General features: G+C 43.1%; 4 protein-coding genes across 4 annotated transcripts; 2 read left to right on the forward strand and 2 right to left on the reverse strand.

Moving 5' to 3' along the window:
* Nucleotides 1-9222: 9222 nt before the first annotated feature.
* On the reverse strand, nucleotides 9223-10417 carry PHALS_10047 (proteasome assembly chaperone 2; the record flags this gene model as incomplete). Its single annotated transcript, XM_024725400.1, has 6 exons — nucleotides 9223-9625; nucleotides 9677-9795; nucleotides 9870-9928; nucleotides 9983-10118; nucleotides 10173-10253; nucleotides 10334-10417. 6 exons carry the CDS (start codon nucleotides 10415-10417, stop codon nucleotides 9223-9225), a joined length of 882 nt encoding a protein of 293 aa, XP_024576181.1.
* Nucleotides 10418-10487: 70 nt separating this feature from the next.
* PHALS_15404 (uncharacterized protein) lies at nucleotides 10488-10953 on the forward strand. The gene has a single exon (XM_024725401.2). The coding sequence runs from the start codon at nucleotides 10521-10523 to the stop codon at nucleotides 10713-10715; it is 195 nt and encodes a 64-aa protein (XP_024576182.1). The 5' UTR covers nucleotides 10488-10520; the 3' UTR covers nucleotides 10716-10953.
* A 1-nt stretch (nucleotide 10954) lies between these two features.
* PHALS_10048 (uncharacterized protein) lies at nucleotides 10955-11236 on the forward strand (the record flags this gene model as incomplete). The annotated part of the gene is made up of 1 exon (XM_024725402.1): nucleotides 10955-11236. One exon carries the CDS (start codon nucleotides 10955-10957, stop codon nucleotides 11234-11236), a length of 282 nt encoding a protein of 93 aa, XP_024576183.1.
* A 129-nt stretch (nucleotides 11237-11365) lies between these two features.
* On the reverse strand, nucleotides 11366-14908 carry PHALS_10049 (P-loop containing nucleoside triphosphate hydrolase; the record flags this gene model as incomplete). Its single annotated transcript, XM_024725404.1, has 1 exon — nucleotides 11366-14908. One exon carries the CDS (start codon nucleotides 14906-14908, stop codon nucleotides 11366-11368), a length of 3543 nt encoding a protein of 1180 aa, XP_024576184.1.
* Nucleotides 14909-21060: the final 6152 nt, after the last annotated feature.

Below are 21060 nucleotides of genomic sequence, written 5' to 3' on the forward strand. Positions count from 1 at the left end.
TACACCGTGCAACCGAGCACTTCGATTGATCGGTATGTTTGTTATTAGACGTAGTGCCATAACAACTTAAGGCACACAAATCATCTGACCCATTGACAGTCCGAATTCTCTCATCAATTGACAACAAGGCCATAGGTGTTCGGGAGACGAGAAGCGCACTCATTAATACATTGATTACACCTCAGCAAAAAATGATAAGCATCTTGCCATTCACTGTGGGGGATGTGGCGACGGTGTTGTTGCGCGCAACAACACATCATCTGTATTTTTCCGAAAGGGCTTAAAGAATTTTCAAACTCAACTGGAGCACAATTCATTGCAATTAGCTTTTCATCATAAAACAGGTAATTCTCCTCTGCCACTTTGAGCTGGCGAGACTCAAACGTGTCATGACTACCGGCATCTGATTAAAACAAAATAAAAGCATTGGAATGGTTGAAGCATCACAGACGATATGAATGACAAATTTGATTTCAAAAGAACCAGAATCACCGCGTACATGAAGTTTTATTTGAAGCCTAAAAAACTACCTATTCGACTACACGCTAACATCATTCGACATTAGCTTGTGAGGGAAATTGAGAGTAGTCAGGCCATATTAATATATTTTGAACTATACTTATGCAGAATTATCACAAACCAAAACACTGTACCATTCATTTTTGGAGCAGACGCTCTGTTCAATCTGCGATGGTCCTTATGTCTTCGAGATCTGCCTACAGTCATACTTTCCAGCGAATCAACCCAGAAGTATCATTTTTGCGCTACATACATTCCTACTTTTTTTGGCGAGCAGCCATATGTAGTGTAGACACACGAGCACCTGTCGTAATTAAACGTGGTTCTCCACATCCAATTTCCGTGATTTGCGAAACAATGGACGGCCATAGCGTCGAAGTTGCATTGTACATTGCCATAATGCAAAGAAGATGTGCGTCACTAGACAATTGCACGTCGCTGAAGCAATAGACAGTCCATGCAGTATAGCCAGCCACTCTGAGAGCAACTTTTTTGAAGTGCTTACCAGAATAAAAGGATACCACTCTTTACATGAGCAGTGAATCTTTCCCGTCAACCCGGTCAAGGTCTTAAACAGAGCGCGGCCGACCATGATGTTTTGGAGCACATCCGAAATAGGGATCAGCGTCTGCGCTGAAATGGTGGGTGCATTTAACTAGCTACAAGCAAATCGGTAAGTGGGGATTGTTTTTCCTTTAATTTACCGAGCCCTCTTCGTGATAGCATTCCTATTCATCTTACACAATGATATGCGAGTGTAAACAATGACAAAGTAATATATGACTAAAGATGAGCTCAGCTCGTTTTCCGGTAAAAAAAGTACCATTTCGGCGTTTTTTAAAAGAAAAGAAAATTTCTTGCCATAACCTCAAATTCAATTTCTTTTTGCTATGTAAGGGTTTCTGCTAAAGTTAGTGATAAAAGTGAGGAGAGGTCTACAGCTCCTTTCACTTTTTCCGCCACAACATTCTGAGTGCGCAAGCTTTCTCGAAAAATTACCCGTTGACCTTCACTGTTCTGATCGGTGGAACGCCTCGCAGTAGTGCTGACTCGGTAGAATCGTCACATTGTGACATGGTTAATTCAGTCTCATGGGCTTCAGATCCTAGATGCGGGGCTTACAGTCGCCCTCCTATTCGGCCGTGTCTATCACGGAAGACTGCAAAACTAGTCGCTTCCACTCTCCACTTGTTCTAGCACAGGAGAGACCGGTTTACAGACATTCTTTAACGTTCGGCTAGATACACACTCAGTTGACCACATTAAACAGTCGTTTTTCTCGTCTCAATAGAGAAACACCCTGGATATCGCGGTATGCAATCGCTCTTTATAACTTATCCAAACGCTTCGGCTCTCTGCCACTTTTGCCGTCCACCTCTACTCAATGCAACAAGCAATACTATTGCTTACAGGTTAAGTTTTGGCAAAAGCTGTTGCATCTCCATGCCTGAGTCATAAACACTTCTGTTGTTTATGACACATCAAAGGTTCACAACAAATGGACTGCGTGTCTCGTAGATTTTCTATTGGATCCTTCACTCTTGACGTTTCAGCCTCGCCATACCTAGGATAAATTCATATTATATATCCAGGTGAAGGACGAGAAAACATCTCGCGTTGCCATTTTTGCAAACTTCACTGGATGTACAAAAGCTTCGATTTTTTAAACATTATCTTTATTGCAAGTCACTCGAATTATTTATTTGCATTATGACATCTACAATGTCTCCGCATATTGTCTACTGTTTTCGACAGCCACACGTCGTTCGTGATTGCACAACCTATCAACACTTTTTCATGGCTCTACAGAGCCGGGACGATAATGTCGGCAGCAAACAAACCTGGGCTGTATTCTCACCTCTGTATGATGGAGTCGCTTCTTCGAAGCTGGGTTCTGGTAAATAAAACATCCGCGACGTACGATAAAGCCAACATTTTTTCAGTCGGTCCGTCTGTGCCTGCTAAAAATCAACAAAACTTCGAGTGAGGTCTGTTCGATACCCTTGGTGAGATTTCGACCCTTCATACCTCTCAGTCAAAAGTGAAGGGGGTACAAAAGGCTCAATTGTTTGGTACGTCCCATATTGAATATTTAAAATTACCACAGGGATATTTAGCAGCTTGACTTCTCCGTCAGCATGACTGAGTCCCATCACTCATGGAGCATCCAGTTCCAGTAATCCAGCCAGCCCTCTCAGCGAGAATGTTGCCCTCTGCATTCAAGCGATTTATACCGCTTGAAGATGGACGCAAAGTGTCTTGGGACTTCATAAGGATCCTGATCGTTACTGCCCCCACAAAACGTTTAATCCGTTGCCTAAATAGCTATGATTAGTCGTGGTTATAGATCCGCTTTCCGCAACACGTATCTTGAAGTGATGCAGACAACCACGACATCTGTCGCCTCAAATTTTTCCGCGATGTGAGCACTATTTGTTGCGGTACTGCATGTAAGAGCACGTAAATTCGCGTGGCCGCAAGCGCGTTTTCCTGCTGCTTTTTTTGATACATAGACAAATTCATGGCCATCTCAGCTTTCCCCACCCAGATTGAAAGGATATATCCGGCTTTCCCTTGAAGACATGGATGCCTATCTTTTCCGGCCTCCCGGAGGGTGCCATCTGTTTTTTTAATTTACGTTTGCAAGTACGCGTATTCATAAATGGACACCGCCTTCAACCGAGCGATTGCCGCTTTCGGCATTTGGATTGCCAATTATCGCAGTCTATTCTGACTCAATGAAACCTTGCGCGCATTCAATTTGTTTTGGTATCCGGATGCAGCGTTTTGAGCATTTCATGATCTATCTTCGCAAATAATATAGTTTGCCAAGACTCGTTTGGGGACTGACAAGACGGACTGCTAAATTCGACGTGTTTACTGCGTACTTTGCGTAGAAAGAGCTTCGACTTCGCGTGCCCACATTAACAAGTGTACTGATATTAAGTTTGATCGCTACAATCGAAAGAGTAACGAAGATACCCTAACGCTAACACTTGTCCGGTTTGCTCTGCTACATTTGACGTGAATGACAGTCATTCGGCCATCCATTGCTACAAATATGATTTATGGATGGCCGTCCAAACAGGAGTCTAGTCTGTATCGACTCAGAAGGCCAAAGCGACTTGAAAGCCACTTATATTCTTAAAAATGCATTCTTCATCGCCATGAGCTCTTTGTTAACGAGAAAAAAATCTCATTCGGCAGTCTTTACCTGCCTGAACTGGAGGGGAATCACTCGTTCTTATCCCTATCACCAGGTTGCAGTAGGACTGACGTGATGGCATATTCGGAACCGTCACAAAGACACTCAACAATTGTTCTTGCTTACAAAAGTCAGTAGAAGTACTTATAGTAAACTAGTATTAATGATCTTATGGTCGTGTGGCTTCCTCGCTCAATTTTCCAACAAATTCGGGCAGGGTATGCGTATTTTGCTTTGTTAGTATTTGTCTCATCTCTACCACTTGCGCTAGTCCTTTTGGTATAATTTAAAGTGATAATCTAATGACCCTTGTCTTCTCGAAGTCTGCAAGTCGTTCCTCATTGCATCAAGAAAGCGAGTTCTTCAACATATTCTGCGCCGTTGACGCACTCGTCAACATCATTATTGTGCTTGTATGCTTTTCAACTTTGTAATTACTTTAGAGTTGGTACTAATAAATAGCTCTATATTTTAAATTCGACTGTGGGCGAATATATCGTCAAAGCTTCAAATCTGCAAACAGGTGAGGGAGCTAAACACCTACATGACCGCATGATTGAAAGAAACCGAAGCATTGAATACATCGTATGACAACAATAGCAAGTCACAAAGCATAACGATCAGATGCTCTATGCTTTGAGTGAAATCATGGGCCCACGCATCCGGATCTGGCAGCATCAATCTATCTGATAGACATCGCACGATCCGGGCATGTTGTTCAACAATACAATTTAAGAGGATCGGGGTCTGTAGCTCTAAATCTTTCGGTTAGTGATCTAACACGAAACATTGGCGAGAGGTACGGGGATTTCACGCCCACACTATCCCAAGATTTGCCTTTACGGCATAGAAAGTGCCTCTAGTCTTGTAACATGATATACCGTTGTGCGAGACTTTAAATCTAGCGAGATTCGAGACAATGGTCTCTCAATCATTTAGTGCGTGCACTAAATCAGCAGTGGGCTTACTGAATCATTTGCATCTTTCTATATCAGAGTTCCACGCGCGTATCTTTGCCAGCAAAGAAAGCTTCAATGGTATTCTTGCTGGTAGCGATGGACATGCTAAAGATCCCCAAAGTTATTTTGACTTAAGAAACATCACTCCCTTAGTCTCACCGGACTTGTGCTTGGCTTAAGACTCGGTTTGGTATATCGTATGTTACGGCAGCTCCATCAACTGGATGGCTCCTGTCCCCTGACGACCCTCCACGTTGTTGTAAATATGAAACATATCACGATCTTTGCGTGCCGGAATTCGGCTCCTTTGACTATTGACCACCCATAGTTTAGGCTTGATCTTCACACGCGCCGCATTTAATTCGGTGTAGCCCGTTAGTAGCTATACTCTGGGTTTTACCTAGAAGAGCATACTGTGATTTTTTAACCTTCGCACGGGTATTACATACGACCAAACACCTTTCAATTGTAGTCCAAGCAATTTATCATGAAGCTATCGAGCCCAAAACGCAGTGTTGGCTGTATGATATATATAAACTGTATGGCTGTATTCAGCAATCAGGTTGCAGCTCTTGGGCGTTTTTCATCATTTATAATGAACATGACTAATCATTGCTGGTCATGATCTGCCATTCGGTGTCTACTTTGCTACACTCATAAGGATACGTTTGCGTCTTTTAGCGCACTTTTGTTCAGCGCGACTGCCTCCTACTAAGAACAAAGCGTGACATTTTCTTGCTCACTCTTAGAGCTCCAATCTTTGTTTTACCAACCTCACTTGCCAATAGAGGAATCATGTAATTCGCTTGTTAAAATGAGTTAATCTCACATGAAAGTCAGGGAAAAAAATCGTATAGGTAGCCAATTTGGTGCCCAAGAGTCTGATTGAGATAGGACCATGACTCACCAAAGCTTTGTAAGAATGTACGAAACGGCTGGTATCTCGTCGTGCCAATAAATATCAAGGCCCGTCCTCACCACAGTACGCTAAAAATCAAGTCGTGCTTGTTCATGTCCAGGATCAAGCACAGCTTCGGAAAATCAAGCTTAGGGTCGTCGTATACTATTATGATGATAACATTTTCTAGGGTTTAATGAGACCTGCCAATTTCCTCTGCTTTTTCATGATTGACAAACCTGTCGCAATTCCGTCAGACTTCAAACGCCACGACGATCCTCTACGAGTCGATATTATGAAATTTTAGATGTCCGATTAAGCGCGGTGGAACCAGCAGTCATCATCTGCCTGTAAATCATTCAAAAACACTTAAGCGTCCCTTTGATGCGTGACACTCCCATGTTTTGCGATGACTCCGCGCTTTGCTTAATGGATGTAGCGACCCACTAAAGCGTAAAAGTTTTCTGTATTTGTGATCGTGGTTTCTGTCTCTGAACCCGCAAACATTGTGAGGATGATAGAATTCTTATCTGCACATAACCACAAGCCAGACAGGAACGAATCATATGCATCGAGTTGATGCAACATAGCAATGTATGTTGTTTTGCTCCGCCACACTTAAGACCGCTGGCGTTAAATAGACAGTAGCGGTATTGCTACTAGCGGGGGTTCTAGTGAATGGCGTCACTCTGCCTTCTTGTGGGAATTACACGGATAAAAACCGCAAAGATTGAGAGTACATGTTTATGGGAGTACAATCTGCTTTTTTAATCGATGAGACCTGCACTTGAAGATCTCGGTCCGGCCTACTCAAAAGCTGATGACTATAAACTACAAATTTATAACTTCTCTCTATACTGCAAAGAAAGCGCGAGCACTACCGGGACTGATCGCTGTCGACTGAAAGGTGACACGCAGCCCCTTACGTAATTACGACTTGGGTGTCCACGATTTTGGTGTAATCGTTACAGACGTGTACAAGTTAAACAATTTGTCCAATCACTTAGCTTGTAAGGTATAGAGATAACGCTAAGTCTGTAATCCTAGCCGCCTCCTACCGCTACGACTTCTGGTCCAGAAGTGATTTTTGTAGACTAGACCATCCTTTGTAATGGTACACTTTGAGACTCGCAAGTCTGAATTGCATTCAATATCCCTTATATCGACCCTGAGCGCACTACTTACGCGACGAATAAAAGCTGGTTGACGTTTTCCTCGCGTTTAATGTACTACCGACAACAATAACACAGATTCTTAGGGCATCAACCCCAATAAACTTGCTATTTAAGAAGGGATTCATAATAAGAGCCGGTCAGATAGATGCAATCGTTTGGTTTATATTATTATCAAGTATACAAATATTTTTCTGCTCTTATACGGTTAGGAGTGACTTTAATTGTTATTTGTTTAAAGGGTAGATACACAACACCTTGCTGAAGAAAGTATCTGGGGTAATTCTGACTCCCTATTGATAGACCTAGCTATACAGGGGTGGGCAACACAACATGGTGTGACTGTACAAAGGTGTGGATTACACAAGTTGGTGTAATCACACAATGATGTGGTCACAACGTAACAAGAAGCCACTCTGTGGTGGGCCTGCCGGTAGTCATGCATACTAATAAAGTTTAATTATTTAATCAAGGTAACCCAGGTTTTAGATATAGGCGGCTCTGCCGCAAATAAAACAGATAGATACATTTTAATTTTTGAACGGAAAAGTGTGTTTGTCTCGGTAAGGTTTTGGATACTTGTGTAAGACAATTCTGAGGCGTAACAACACACCCTGTAGCGGGGCTACCGTAGCTCTTTGCATAGAGAAAGCTAAGCTGGGGTCACAGACCTAAAGCTCTATACTAGAACCAGTACGAGTGTAGCGGATCATAATCCGCCCCAGCGACATTCGTTGTCTGGTGATACAGCTGTTCAGACCACTTCGTGCATACGCACACACCTATTTCAACTATGTTATTGTTCATTACCGTGCCGAAGACAGGAAGTTGGATGTGAACATCACTTGCACGTAGTGCGAATGTGTGCGCTTGATTTTCTTGTTTGTTTGGCGTTATCGAAAATCAATTCCTGAATGCCTTTCTAAGAGCATAATTGGCGGGAAAATCTTGCGAAAACCATTACCATCGTTAAGAGGACAGCTGCCCTACCATAGTCGTTTATATGAGTAGCGTGGTCTGTTTGCTGACGCACAGTGCAAATTCCGGCGTGGTGCAAATTCCGGCGTGGCACGAACTCGCGACAATTTTCTTTGAGGGGATTACATGGTGCTTGAGGCTAAAGAGATGGCCTTAAAGGCTGCGAAATAATGCATGCCTCAAATCTTTCTTTTCCGGACCCGGCCTGATCTATTTACGTCGCCCGTCAGGCTATGCTTTGCTCCAAGCCGATGTGTCATGAATATGTCAGTGCGTTTGAATATTGTCAGTATGAAGTGATAAAGAGAAACTATTCATCAGCTGACAAAGCGTTACTTGCTTTATAGAATGCTCTTGGTTATTACGCGTACACACGCTTGGCTCGAAGCCATTTCTGTTTTCTATGATGCGAAGTTACGCACAGCGACACCGTCCTCACATCACCAACAGAACATGGCAAAACGTATTTTGTCGAGTATACCTTCGAGGTTAAGTTTTAGCCGGGTCGCTTGATTTGTGATGGAAGTGCTTTTATAAAAGACGCCACCATCGCATGTCATGATTTTCAACGTTGTGCATCGATGAGACAATTCGGATAACGTATGGGTCAGATGCAACATGTGCCACACTGTTGAAGTAAGGAGGTTTGGAAATCGGATGCCACTAATCCAAGCGTTTGGTATCGCGATTTCACTGCTGTTTCTTGTCCAAAGGCTTGCGAGGCTACAAGCTGGACCAACATGACAAGAGCGTGTGACATTGCCTCATAAGAAGGATCTCACGTAAAAAGTACCTTGCAAATTATATCATACCCATGGGAGGCCGTTCTCAGTATTGAGAAAGCTTGCGGCTCAATGAGTGCTATGTACTGGTGGCCCAGCATGTATAAATAAGCGAATACTTTCGTGTCGATCGGGTACAACCCTCGCCACATGTGTTGACGCCCTGTCAACTAAGAGTTCGCTATAAAATAGTGACGCTTTTCGATGTTGAAATCTAATCCCTCTATTGACTTAAATACCATCGAGAATGAGAGCAGCGATGGCAGCCTGATGATAAGGTGAGCATAGCTCGCGTTGAACCCGTGGATGAAAAAATGGGATAATGACACCTTACGATGACGCGAGAGAGTAGACAATTTTCTTCAAAAAATTGCTCTTAAGTTGCGCCTTAGAAGGACAATAGCGTATGCGATATCTATGATTCGTAGTGGCTGTCAAAAAATCACTGCGTAACCAGACTACATCATATTCTTCGGTGCAGAGCACACATTTATGCTTGGTCTGTTAACTGCTAGCTATTCTAGACATACAGCGTCGGGAGGCGGAAGCCAACTCGGACACATACTTGAGCTAGCAGACAATTTTGACAACGACGCAAGTCCATCAATAAAGCACTGAAAATCAAAAAGTTATGTAGCATAGATGATATCTGAGCTACAGGCTAATATTCAGCTCAGATTTTCATTCTAAAATTCTACGAGGTCTTCTATCAAAGGTAGAGCGATACATCTGGGTCCCGTCCAAAAAGCTGATTCCATGAAGGTGGAATGGCTAAAGGAAGCGTCGGTGGCATCGTGTCGGGCATTGAAGTCGCGGTCTTCATCTCGATTTGCAGAATATGAAAAAGTTGCGTTGTCATAGCAATTGCGTCTGGGACATTATTTCCCTCGGCACACGACATCAACCAAGCGACGAAAGGCAAATTCTGCTCGCCACATTGAGCGTATAGCAGTGGGGCGAGGCCAGCACCACGGACTGAAGCCCATTGATTGTTTGATAAAGATGAAGCCCCATTCGTTTCTCCAACGTCAGAACCAATTGTCAGGTTTTTGAAGCGTGCAAGACACGAATTCTTGCGGGGATCAAAGGAACAAATGGTGCGAACTGGGCGACTGCAAGCAAGAAGTCAGCACAGATCCACCTATCGACAGTGTATGACAAACCTCATCATGTTATGGTCGTGACGCAGCATATCATCGTATCCTCCCACTGCACAAAGTACTGATACCTTGCTCTTAATTGCCCACTCTACAAATTCCTTAACAAATGCATGCACCCGTCCCTACAGCAGCGATAAAAAGCAGAATTGTAATCGTTAGACGCTTTGTGCTCGCACGTAACAGATCGACGTCGCACTGGAAACACAGGAGCTCGCTGTTGAATGATTGTGAGCTTTATCTCATTGCTTTGGTAAACTGCACACATGCATTAGTCCTTTGAAATTATTCTACTCAATGTATGTCACATACCTTCTAAGTTAAGACAAAGATCATGTGGCGATTGCTTAGCGAAAGCTGCACTCCCAGCGATTGGAGGAGCAGCTTCACTGAGCAGATGGCCGACTTTTCTTAGCTCTACGCCCTGATTTGGGCTCATCGCCAACATCTGGATCAGTCATCTTTTACCGAGCAATTTGATAGCGCAAATCAGAAGACATACAAATGTTTTCCCATCCTGAAGTAGTGTACTGATAACTAGGTCAAGCGTCAGTTGGCCTAAATTTGCGTTGGAAATGGCGGGCTAATCAAAGTCATAATTCGACATTAAATCGGCGTATGCATTGGCAAGCTGGTTAAAAAAGTAATAAAAAGGAAGCGTACCAGTAGCACTACATTGTGTGCGAAGAGCGCCGCACATGCGGCTGCGTCGGCAGCATATGCTGCATCACAAGGATAGAATTCCATCAAAAAAAATATCGAAAATTCGTTAACTGTGATTACTATACATCATTTTTGATATTCCTGCTACCCTATTCTTTTATTTAGCCATTCAGTGCGAGGGTGTTAAATGCTCCAGCTCCGGTTTCTTCTGAGCACTCTACCACCACCTTATATCCCATCCAATGCAAAACAGAGAAGTTGGGAGAGAATTTCCATGTGTGACGATTCGGATTTCACAAATCAAAATACTCCCAAGTGGAGATTTAACGCTTGCCCGATACTATCAGCAGCGAATACCAACTACGGAATATTGATTGAATGAATTTATTTCGTAGATTTCATCGTGTACCCTCACATGACCTGACTGACAATGGGCATCAAAATAGGCTCAATCGCACAAGCCGACTATCTCAAATAAGTCGCATCTCAGCAGTCAAGCCAATACTTGAGTCATCTGGAACGCTTAGACACTGTCGAAAACGTGATCGTCTTAGGGCCTACCTCGCTCGTCGACGCGATATCAGAAGAAACGAGAGTTTGAGACCATACCTTTGGCCAGCGATGCTGTCAGCTGACAAAGAGGACGATCGATCTTCTAATGACACAGAAGATGGTGACGATATGTACATGGTGGAATTTCGAGATGACTTGGAGTCGGGTGATGAATTGTTCTCAAGAGGTGGTTATGTGACTCCACCGGTGGAGATACCGGAGATGTACCAAAGGCAAGACCGTTTTGGCGGCATCACCGTAGCAGGAGCTCGCGTGGTGTTCACTTATGCAGGTTTTAAGCGCCAGCAAGTGATACGAGTTAAGCTTCAAACAATTTTTGAAGGTGAATAATTCATACCGGGCTACACTTTGTGAGCATCATTTTTTTCTGGATTAGATAGAATACGTATCAGATAAATCAATACCTTGTAGCTTTACGTAACTTCGTATTCACTTTATCTCTGACATAAAGGAGACTTTTCAATTTTCAAATGTTACATTGTTACTGACAGAATGGCAAGCTGAAGCTACATAAGGACAAAAAGCACATTCAGCAAAAGTTGGTTTCGGATCGAAATGTCCCTCTCGTAAACGTGAAGCGACCTCAACAATGGCATTTACAGCTTCACGCTCAGCTTTTTCAGAAAAGAGTTCAAATCCTATCTTGTTTTTCTTTCTGCTGTATGAAGTTTGTCTTTTATTACTGAGATCATCTCGCTCTTCCACAAAGTTCTCGCCAATTTCCTGCAACTGTGCTCCATATGGTGCCTCTCCGTAAACTTTGCGGAAAGCGTACATGTACAGTTTCAATTGTAGACTGTCGACCACTAGCTTCTGCATATTGCGCTGAGCACCACTCATGTTCGACTTGAATTCTTTAATGACTAAAGAGGAGGAGCCACGATCATTATTTGAAACGCGGTCAATGCGATCCCAAACTCCACGCAACTCAATATTAGCTTCAGGTACAAAAATTGAAAACTCTTGTTCAACGCCAACAATTTCTTGGTGTTGCAAGTCATCGTGGTGTGATTGAGCAAAGTCATATAACGCCATCATCCCTCGTTCGAACAGGACAGAAGCTTGCTCGCTAGAAGTGAAGAGACCGTACCCATCGCCGACCCAAGAACTCCGAAAAGCTGCCTTCGCTTCGATAGCTGCGAGCATCTTGGCCTCCTCTGTCACCATTCCACGCTGTTGTGCAGCAGCAATAACTTTTGCAAACGCTGCGATACCTGTATGCAAAGCACTTCCAAACATCATTGAAGTCGACATGTCCCCATTCAACTTCATCACACGACTCAAATAGTATCGATGTGGGCAACGTAAGTACTCTGAGATCTGTGAATATGACAAATGCGACGGCTCATACGATGGACTTGTTAGGGGTAAAGCGCGAAGGTGAGGAGTTTCGGCACGATCTGAAATCTTTTCTCTAAGAAGCGGTTCTTTATCTTGTTCCTGTCGGGCTCTAGCAGCAGTATCATCGTTTTTGCTCAAGCTTCGATAAGTATTTATGGCCGCGTGGGGGTGTAACATGCGATTCGCGAGCTCACGCATAAACCTTGCAGCTTTCGAGAACCAAGAGTACGAGGTATCGATCATCTTTTCTTTCGAAAAAAATTTGTCAAACGCCAAATGTTGACTCTTCTCGAGATCTTCAAAAGATGTAATTTCATTCAATTTTCTTTCTTCTCCATCTTCGTTCATGGTGAATCCTTCTGGCTCATCGCCATCATGCCAGATCGGTTGTAAAGTCCGACTTAAAACTTCGCGCTTGGATGATGAAGATGCGAGCTCAGCGAACGAAAGCACAACAGCATTGTACTCTGCTAGCATCAAGGCCTCGTATGCAAGTCCTTCGCATTGCTTTAAATGTTCCAAACGTGTCTGCACCGGGTATGGCTCGCTCAGCAACTCATACGGAAGTGGGAGCGTGAGACGCTTCATTCGTCCTGGAAACTTGCTATCACGCATAGACATCAGCACTAACGTGTGCTGATTACTACTACTTTTTGCTTCTGTAGCCGCAATTGATGTAAGTGTGTGTTTTGCCAAAGGAAGTACACGTACGGACTCATTGTTCGTGGAAAAGTCTGCACTCATTTTGTCTTCCCAAGACGCAGATGGTGTCAAGCTTGTTTCTCTTAGTTGTTGTAGATATGGAGTCACAAACGTCACTTTATCACTTTTGACGATATTTTGCACGGTCTCAAGCTCTCGTAAGAAATCTGCGAGGAGTAAAGCCTCACGTTCTTCTGCTGGGGAGCTGGGATTCACCAGACTTGTCAGCCTACCAGATTCTTCAAGAAAAATCTGGACGAGTTCAACAGCAGACATTTCGTGACACTTAGCACGCAATCGCTTGATAAGATTTACAAACGATTCAGCCTTCTTTAATCCAGTTTCAAGTCTTATAGCATTTAATTGAGACCGCTCCACTTCGTCAGCATCTTTGCGAGTATATGACGTCCCGAGTGACGTTCCTTGGCTGTTCACAAATCCTTCAAGAACCGTAAACAGATCTACGTGGCTACGATGATCTTTCTCCATTAACCAAGAGAGTAATTCTGGTGGAAAAGCGATATAGTCTGATCGTAAGATATTGTATAGATGGCGTGAGTCACTCGGGAAGCACAAGGCACACAAGAGTGAGTATACCGCATTTATTCCAGGTTCATCAAATAGGTGAATTGGCTTTCCGGTGGAATTCACCCTTGCAGCAACATGATCGTCAGCCACTGCGACAGGAATCTTTTGCTTTTTAAAAGCCAACACAATGCGATGCACATCGGCATACGAAGGACACAGCACAGTGACCCGAATGCTGTCATTACGTTGCAATTCTCGTGTAAAAAATGCACCAATTGCCTTTTCTTCTGCTTCAGTGGTCTCAAATTTCCAGCATTGAAATGGGATCGGACAAAGTGCACCTCTTAACGGATTTACATTTTGCGTCAAGATTTGCTGAGCAAATACTTGCATTTGCTCTCGTCTTTCAGCTTCCTTGATATCAGATTGCATGGATACGCGAGTCACACTACGTTCAATTCCTGTCCAAATTGCTGTTTTTAGAAGCTGCTCTTCCAATTGCTGCGTCCGAGCACATTCGTTTTCAACGCCCAATACGCGGCTATAGCTCGCACTAGATTGAACACTCGGTTGACCACACAGATGGCCAAGAAGTTTCGCCATAGTAGGCGTAATTCTTTCAACATTCTCAATCACCACGTCTGTGTACTCTTTCATCACCATTTGGCTAAACTCTTTTGCTGTAATAGCTTCTTGCTTCGACGTACTTAAATCATGCAGTCCACACATTCCCGCTACTTCCAACACTACACCATCCCAAGATATGACGTTATGCTGCACCAATAGCTCCTGGTAGCGTTGGTACACCTCCACCAGCTTCTGTGGCACTAAATTATCAGACTTAGCAGCAACAGAGGCGTACTTCTCGGCAGTGACACCCTCTTTTTCTAGAAGATGAAAATGCTGTAGCAAATTCTGCACTCCTTTCCGTCGCTGCAGCGTTGACATGGCTGTAAGATGTGGTGCACCCGGTACTGAGATCCCATTATGTAACATTAATGCGGTCAATTGTGCGCGGTTGAACACACGGCGATCGCGATCACTTTCGCGCAGCAGCAGCTGACAAAATTCGCGCACGCCAAAGATTCCGTGGCCATGGCGTTCCAGCTCAAAAACGGACAACTCTTTCTCCAATTCTGCACGCACAAACGAGTCAAATGCAGGGCTTCCCGTAAGTAGTAAGATGCGACAATTTGGCTGCTGAAGAAGCCAGCGAACATGTTGCAAAGCTTGACGATTTGGCAAATTGGTGACCAAACTTTTGTGCACAGTGTTGGGTCTTGTGACTGGAAATGGGACATCAGAGTCGGATGAAGCTGAAGAATAGGATTTACATAATAAGCGATGGGTATATTTGGATGAATGACTGGTCTTGCGCAAAATAACAAAGCGCCAAGGCAAACGCTGCACTAAAAGTACCTGCCGAGCCATGGAAATGATGAGCAACTTTCAACACTTTTTAAAAAAAGTGGTATGTTAAATAATTTTTGAGAGGGCACGTTGGTCAAAAAGCTGAAGAACTTAGGGTGATCTGACATTATTTGTAGACGCGTGTGATTTGACACGAAGCGTATAGATGTTCACCAATCTTTTCAACGGTCAAGAAATCACGTTCAACGAGCTCCTGTTATGTGTGAGTCTCGAGGGGGGGGGCACGACTGACAGTCCAAGACAGAAGCTGTCACCGCTCCGGTTGAGGCTTACACTGCACGGTTATGAACAAAAACACAGTTTATATAGATATGTTCGTATGCACGAAGTGGTCTGAACACCAGACAACGAACGTCGCTGGCGTTTAAGACAGTCCTGGGACAAAGCAAGCCTAATGCATACCAGCAGCGGGGTTGCAGTAGCTCTTTGCTCAGAGAAAGCTTACTTAGGTCACTGACCTTACGTTCAATACCAGAACCAGTATGAGTGAAGCGGATCGCAATCCGCAACCTCCATGAGAACCCTAAATCTTAACCCAAGGCAAATGCACTCTTTCGTTCAATGTTAGAAATTTCGCTCAGCAATTTCGACGGTACGATCTTTCATATATGGGAATTCAAGATACAAAGTAAGCTCGAGACACGTGACTTGTGTATTTGCTGCAAAACCGCCTATATCGAAATCACTAGGGTTTTCTAATTAAATCGTAAAACCTAACTAATATGCAGCAGTCCCGTGGTTTCTTGTTCGGTGCAGCCACACCATTTGTGTGGTCAAACCATCTTGTGTGACCCACCCCTGTATACAACGGCGCACTATTTGCTACTCCTTAAGGTCTGTTGACCATTGGAGAATGCTGAAGATCAAAAACACCTTCTGTATGAAATTATCTAAACAGATACAGTCAGTTTTCGACTAAATAACACAAAGAGGCAATGACCGTGCACAAAAATCGAAAAATGACTACGTGTAACCCAGTTATAATACCACTTACTTACACTTAAAGAGCTCCCGGAATTCATAGAAAAAGCACAGTTTTTAAGTGTAATTGGTACAATCCACACATGAGGTGTAGAGAACAAAACACGATGCATTCGATTCGACCCTGCTATTCTGCTGCACATCCTTTCCAGATATAATTTTTGCGCTCAAGTGCTGGTCAATGTTAGCTTGCTATAAGCTTGCGCAATTTGCGATTTGCCGATAATATTGTTGATTCGGAAAGCGCCGCCGGATTGAAAATTTATCCCTTATCGAACTAGCTACATGCTTCGCTCGATAGAAAGCGTCCAAAACGCCGCATTGGTAATGTTGATCGACAAAGAACAAGTACTGATTGCCAGAATCCATTTAGCTTCATTAATGCTCTCCCTTATCTGGAAGCAACTCCTTGTGACGGGTCTATCGTCACCACTATGGGGTATTCTGTAATCAGAATTTATAGGGTCCAAAATTGTTAATGATAGCGGTACCGTTTCTTGCTCACTCAGCGGGTGATCTCAATGGCATTCCCTTAAATGGCAAATGTTATCCTCGTCAATGTCAAATGGCGAGCTTTGCTTCTTCTTCGTTATTGACGATCCAAGTCGATTATATTTTTCTTGCAAGTTCTTGCAAACATTCCCAAAATAAGACAACTTTTTAAGATCAATGAAAAATTTGCCTACGGAAGTACGGCTTGCATCCTTGATAGTTATCCAATCACTCTGTTTAGGGGACAAGAAACATTTCCGCCAAAATGTTCTTGCTCTCTTCTTAGTACAGTGTGCGCGTCACACGATATAACTGACTCAACAAACCGTCAAATCCTGACAAGATTGGGCCATCCTTACAAACAACAGTATATGATCCTTCTAATGAAGATGTATAGTTGCCTTTTTCTGCTTCAGGGCTTTGCCTTGAGAATGGTGCATTAAACTACATAAATTTTTCTTCTTGAGATCAAAATTCAGAGTCAAGACAACTGGTCGCTCCCAAACAACCTACTCTCAATAACTAATCTCTACGGACCCGGGATATCAGCTTTAATCATTCGTCTTTACGATAAAATACCTTTAGAAAGCTCAAGTTTGGTGAAGCTACAATGCTCTCCCGCGTCTGGGGACTAAACGCTGTACATCATTTGTACTTTGGCCGGAATGGTCACGCTCATCGTCGTGATATTATATGACTTAAGCACAGGCTACTGCGGCTCATAACGAGGACAGAATCTTAAGCCATTTGCATATATCGTGTATTGTAGAGCTTAGCTTGGGTGCAAGCAATTCAAGAGGTAACAAATAATGACCTGTGTACAATCTAGCAAATTCTAGGTTTAAGGTCAGAACTATTCACAGAAAGCCAGAATTACACCAGATAATTTCTATGACAATGTGTTGTGTAGCTACCCGCTAAACAAATAACAATTGAAGTCACTCCTGCGCCTTTGAGAGCAGTACAGTATTTGTTTGCATGATAATGATATAAATCAGAACGATCTGGTCGACTCTAAGTATAAATACCTTTTGAAAAAAGCCTGGGCTGATGTCCTAAAAACTTGTGTTATGTCGCCGGTAGTACATTGAACGAGAGGAAGCCCTCGACCAGTATTAATGAGAGGTAATTTGTCGCGTAAGAAGCGCGCTCAAACTCTTTATGTAGGCATGCGAGTCTCGCAGTGTACCATTACTAAGGATGGTCTGGTCTACAAAAATCACTCCTGGGCCAGTGAGTCGTAGCTAGCGCTAGGATCACAGACCCAGCGTTATCTTTATATTTTACAAAATAAGTGATCGGACAAATGGTTTAACTCGTTCATGTATGAAGCGATGACGTTTAAATCATGAGCACCCAAGTCGTAATTGCGTAAGGAACGGCGTGTCACTTTTCTATCGGCAGGAATCATGCTCGCGCTTTCTTTTCTGTATCAAGAAAAGGTATAAACTTGTTGATTATAGTCATGAGATTCGCGTGTTAACGGCATCATTGGTAGAACGCCGCGTGGCTTGAACATATTAAGGTGAGGGTAGCACTAGAGTAGGCCGGACCAAGCTGTTCAAATGCAGGTATCAGCTTTTAAAAATGTAGAATGTACTTCTAGAAATCATAGTCGTAACCTTTGTGGTTTTCCATTCGTGTTTTTTTCAAAAAGGCATAGAGACGCCATTGCTGTAGAACCCTTGGTAGTAGCTATACCGCTACTGCCTATTAACGCTAATGGCCTTGAGTGTGGCAGGGTAAAAGAACATACATTGCTTCGTTGCAACACGTCGATGTATATGTTCGGCTTGTGGGAATGTGCAGATAGAGCTTTTATCACCCTCAGAATGTTTGCGTTTCAAAGACAGAAACCACGATCGCAAATGCAGAATGCGACATATGCTGTAATAATAAATGAAATTTTACCTATCCTCCACTCGTCGAGGCTTGTCGTGGCGTTGGATGTTTGAAAAAATGCAACAGGTTTGTCAATATTGTGAAATACAGAGGAAATCGGCAGATTTCAGTGAGACAAGCAGATGGTATTATAATATAAAAGTATATGATGAACCAAAGCTTGGGTTCTTTGACTATCGGAAGCCGTGCTTGATCACCGACGTGAACAAGAACGACCTGTTTTGAGTGTAGTGTGGTGGGGATGGGTCCTCATATTAATTGGCGCGACGAGACCGAATGTATCAGCCGTTTCGCACATTCCAACAAAGCTGTGATGAGTCGTTGGTCCCATATCAATCAGACTTTTGGGCACCAAAACTGGCTACCTAAGCGAATTTTTTTCTGAGATCAACTCATTTACAAGTGAGCTATATGATTCCGCTACTAGCAAGTGAAGTTGGTGAGACAAAGAAGGGCGCTCTAAGAGTGAGCAAGAAATGTCACGCTTTATTCTTGGTAGGGGACAGCCTTGCTGAACATAGCTGCGCTAAACGTCGCAAAAGTATCCTTATTAGTGTAGCAAAGTTCGACACCGAATGGCAGATCATGACCAGCAATGATTAGTCATGTTCAGTATAAATGATGAAAAACGCCCAAGAGCTGCTACCTGATTGCTAAATACAACCATATACTATATTTATATGGTACAGCCCACACTGCGTTTGGGATGTTAGCTCAATGATAAATTGCTTGGACTACAATTAAAAGGTGATTGTTCGTGTGTATTACCCGTGTGAAGGTTTAAAAACCACATTATGCGAGCAACGATATTTTGCATAAGTTCGAAGAGAAGCCGATGTGCTGTCTTCGAGGTAAAACCAAGACGTAGCTACGAACGGGCTACACCGAATTGAATGTGGCGTGTTCGGGAATCAAGCCCAAACTACTCAAATATGGGTGGTCAATAGTCAAAGGAGTCGAATTTCTGCACGTAAAAGCTCGTGGATTTTCATTCTATTTACAACAACGTTGGAGGGTCGTCAGGGGGACATATGTCAGCTATTTGAAGAAACTGCCGTAACACATGATCTACTAAACCGAGTCTGTAGCCAAGCTCAAGACCGGTGAAACTAAGTCAGTGATGTTAATAACTTTATAGACCTTGATCGGGCCCATCGCTGTCAGCAAGAATATCTTTGAAGCTTTCTTTGCTGGCAAAGATACGCGCGTGGGACTCTGATTTTGACAAGATGCAATTGGTTCAGTAAGCCCACTGCTGTTGGAGTGCACACACTAAATGATTGAGAACTCATTGTCTCAAATTCCGCTAAAGTCTCGAGCAACAAAATATTATGTTACAAGACTGGAGGCACTTTCTTTACCGTAAAGGCAAATATTGGGATAGTGGGGATTGTATTCCCCGAACCTCTCGCCAATGTTTCGTGTTAGATCACGAACCGAAAGCTTCAGTACTACAGACCCCGATCCTCTAAAAATTGTATTGTTGGACAACATGCCCGGGTTGTGCGATGTCTATCAGATAGAAGGATGCTGCCAGGTCCGGATGCCTGGGCCGACGATTTCACTCAAAGCATAGAGCATCTGATCGTTATGCTTTGCAGCTTGCTATTGTTGTCATACGGTGTACTCGATGTTTCGGTTTCTTCCAATCATGTGGTTATGTAAGTGATTAGCTCTCTATCTGTTTGCAGATTTTAAGTTTTGACGATATAATTGCCCATAATGCCGGAAACCATCAATTCTAAGGTAATTACAAAGCTGAAAAGCATACAAGCACAATAATGATGTTGACGAGTGCATCAACGGCATAGAATATGTAAAAAATCGCTTTCGTGATGCAATAAGGAACGGCTTGCAGGCTTTGAGAAGATATGGGTCATAAGATTATCACTTTCGATTGTACCAAAAGGACTAGCGCATGAGGTAGAGATGAGACAAATACCTACAAAGCAAAACACACATAACCTGCCCAAACTTGTTGGAAAATTGAGCGAGGAATATACTTGAGGCCACACGACCATAAGATCATTGATAAAAGTTTACTACAAGTACCTCTACTGACTTTTGTAAGCGAGAACAATTGTTGAGTGTCTTTGTTACGGTTTTGATTATGCCATCACCTGAGTCCTACTGCAGCCTGGTGATAGGGACATGAACGAGTGATTCCCCTCCAGTTCAGGCAGATAAAGACTGCTGAATGAGAAATTTTTTTCTTTGACAAGGAGCTCATGGCGATGAAGAATGCTTTTTTGAGAATATAAGTGAGCTTTCAAGTCTCTTTGGCCATTTGAGTCGATACGGACCGGGCGCCTGTTTGGACGGCCATCCATAAATTATACTTGTAGCAACAGATGTCCAAATGACTGTCTTTCAAGTCAAATGTAGCAGAGCAAAAAAACTGGACAAGTATTAGCGTTAGGGTATCTTCGTTACTCTTTCGATTGAATCGTTCAAACTTATAATCAGTACACTTGTTAATGTGGGCACGCTAAGTCGAAGCTTTTCCTGCGCAAAGTACGCAGTAACCACGTCAAATTTAGTAGTACATCTTGTCAATCCCCAATCGAGTCTTTATAGACTATGTCCTTCACGAAATTAAATCATGAAATGCTCAAAACGCTACTAGACAAATTTGATACGCGTACATTTTGATTGAATCACAAAGATATATGATTTCAGGCAATCCAAATGCCGAAAGCGGCAATAGCTCGGTTTTTGGCGGTCGCCATTTATGAAAACGCATAGTTAGATACTTTCAGAAGTGCCTCGACCAAACG

The sequence above is a fragment of the Plasmopara halstedii genome (genome assembly GCF_900000015.1).
Source record: "Plasmopara halstedii genome assembly, contig: Scaffold_444, whole genome shotgun sequence".
NCBI lineage: Eukaryota > Oomycota > Peronosporomycetes > Peronosporales > Peronosporaceae > Plasmopara > Plasmopara halstedii.